The sequence below is a fragment of the Cyprinodon variegatus genome, unplaced genomic scaffold (assembly GCF_000732505.1).
Source record: "Cyprinodon variegatus isolate N-32 unplaced genomic scaffold, C_variegatus-1.0 Scaffold53, whole genome shotgun sequence".
Taxonomy (NCBI): domain Eukaryota; kingdom Metazoa; phylum Chordata; class Actinopteri; order Cyprinodontiformes; family Cyprinodontidae; genus Cyprinodon; species Cyprinodon variegatus.
In genome coordinates, this window is record NW_015150506.1 from 802995 (window position 1) to 804814 (window position 1820).

The 1820-nt window shown below is 32.5% G+C and overlaps 1 protein-coding gene across 1 annotated transcript in view; it reads left to right on the forward strand.

The window, feature by feature from the left end:
* The window catches only part of LOC107082414 (kynurenine--oxoglutarate transaminase 3-like), a 15012-nt gene extending 13863 nt beyond the window's left edge, over positions 1-1149 (forward strand). Inside the window, exons 8-10 of the mRNA XM_015371096.1 lie at positions 162-235; positions 596-682; positions 825-1149. Coding sequence (XP_015226582.1) covers positions 162-235; positions 596-682; positions 825-881 — 218 coding nt within the window. The 3' untranslated portion in view covers positions 882-1149. The remainder of the gene's footprint in view (positions 1-161; positions 236-595; positions 683-824) is intronic.
* Positions 1150-1820: the final 671 nt, after the last annotated feature.

Consider the following 1820-nt stretch of genomic DNA (forward strand, 5'->3'; position numbering starts at 1 on the left):
AAAATATTTAAAAGTTAAAATCTAAGAAAATAGAAAAGTTTATTTTTGAATTCCCATTTACAAAACATGTTGGAACAATAAGGTAACAGCATTCCCTCCATACTTTCTACACTGAGCGGCACATCCAACTGAATCATTGTTTCCTTCTGGATCTATTCTAGATCAGGATCTGTCCCACATGGCCGACGATGAAGCCTATGACTACAAGTTTGTTAAATGGATGATAAAAGAAAAGGTGAGAAGAGTTCATTATTGTAGAAATAATCCTTTTTTTTTCTAGCATCACTATCAGCCGACATGTTCCAGCATCTGCTGATTCATCAGGGCCCTCAGCAGATCACATGTTCATAAATGTTTCTTTTCTGTTTAAATTTGGAACATTTGTTATTAGTTTTTTATTCAAATCATGTAAATAAAGCAAAAAAAAAAAAAAAGCCCAGATATGGCCCTAAAGATTTGTCCCAAACTTAAATTTAGCAAAACATATCCGGGTTAAACTGTTGTCAAAATAATCAGCATCGACCGTTGATCTTTAATTAGCTGTGCTGGAAGATGTTTGTCATAGATTCAATTAACTCTTCCTGGTTTCTTTTAGAAATTAGCTGCTATTCCCGTCACAGCATTCGTCGGAGAAGAGTCCAAGAAGCAGTTTGAGAAATATATTCGCCTGTGCTTCATAAAGGTACAAAATAAATATGTCTGTTACAGTTAGAAGTGTATTAGAAGGAACATTTCAATCTAAAAGGTTGGTGCTTCATGGATGTAAAATGTTCTCGCAGCTGTTTCAGAGAACAGTGACGTTTGTTTTGGTCTTTGTTTTGCAGGAAGACAGCACTCTGGAAGCAGCAGGGAAGATCCTGAAAAACTGGAGCAAAGTTTAACAGGATCTGAGCAGCTGAACTGTGAGGGGACAGAGAGGTGGACGGCTCTTTAACAGGAGAGGAGAATTTTAATTCAAACAGTTTATCCTGGAAGGCCAATAAAAGAAATACATCTAGAATCCTTGTTAGTGTGGATTTTTGCTCAGACATAATTTTATTGGGTAGGGTTTTTTTTTTTCATTTATGTGTTTATTGTTGTGATAAATTTCTAGTTATAAGATTTCCAGATTATCATCTAAATCATAAATTAACAAGTGTGTGCGAAAAGAAATTTCACTCAGTAGAGCTCTCAAGTTATTTTCATGTTTTAAAGTGCAGCCTTAATAAAGGAAACAGCAGTGATAAAGTAATAATTATTACTAATTAGAATGATTAAAAATAGAAAAATGAGTGAATTGTCAATAAAGAATTTACTCTTTTTTTATTGGGAGATTCACAAATTCTAAGAATATGATTAAATGGTGTCACTGTGGGTTCTTTATATAAATTTGAATTAGGCCTATTTTTTATATGTGATTTTGGGGCTATAATTACTGTGGGACGCAGTCACAGCAATTTATTTACCTAAAAAAAGAATGTAAATAGTAACAAACAGTTCTGGTTTATCCACACTTGGATCAGTGTCATGAAAGCACCACAAAGTCGAGGTGAGTTTTCATTATCGTCCAACCGTGTATGGAGTTATGATTGATGTATAAAACAAGACAGACATAAAGTAATGATGAAGTTTGTGTATATATAGAGGGAATTTTGTTCCAATATTGCAGATAGAAAAACACGTTTTTTAAATTAAATGCTGAAAAATTTATTGAAATTTGAAAACAAATGCAACTGAGATATAAATCTTTAAAAAATATTTTAGGCAAACCAATTTTTTTAAAGTAACGTTGCTATTTTGTTAGATTTTAATCTTTCATATGTTTGTTGTTCAAAGATAAC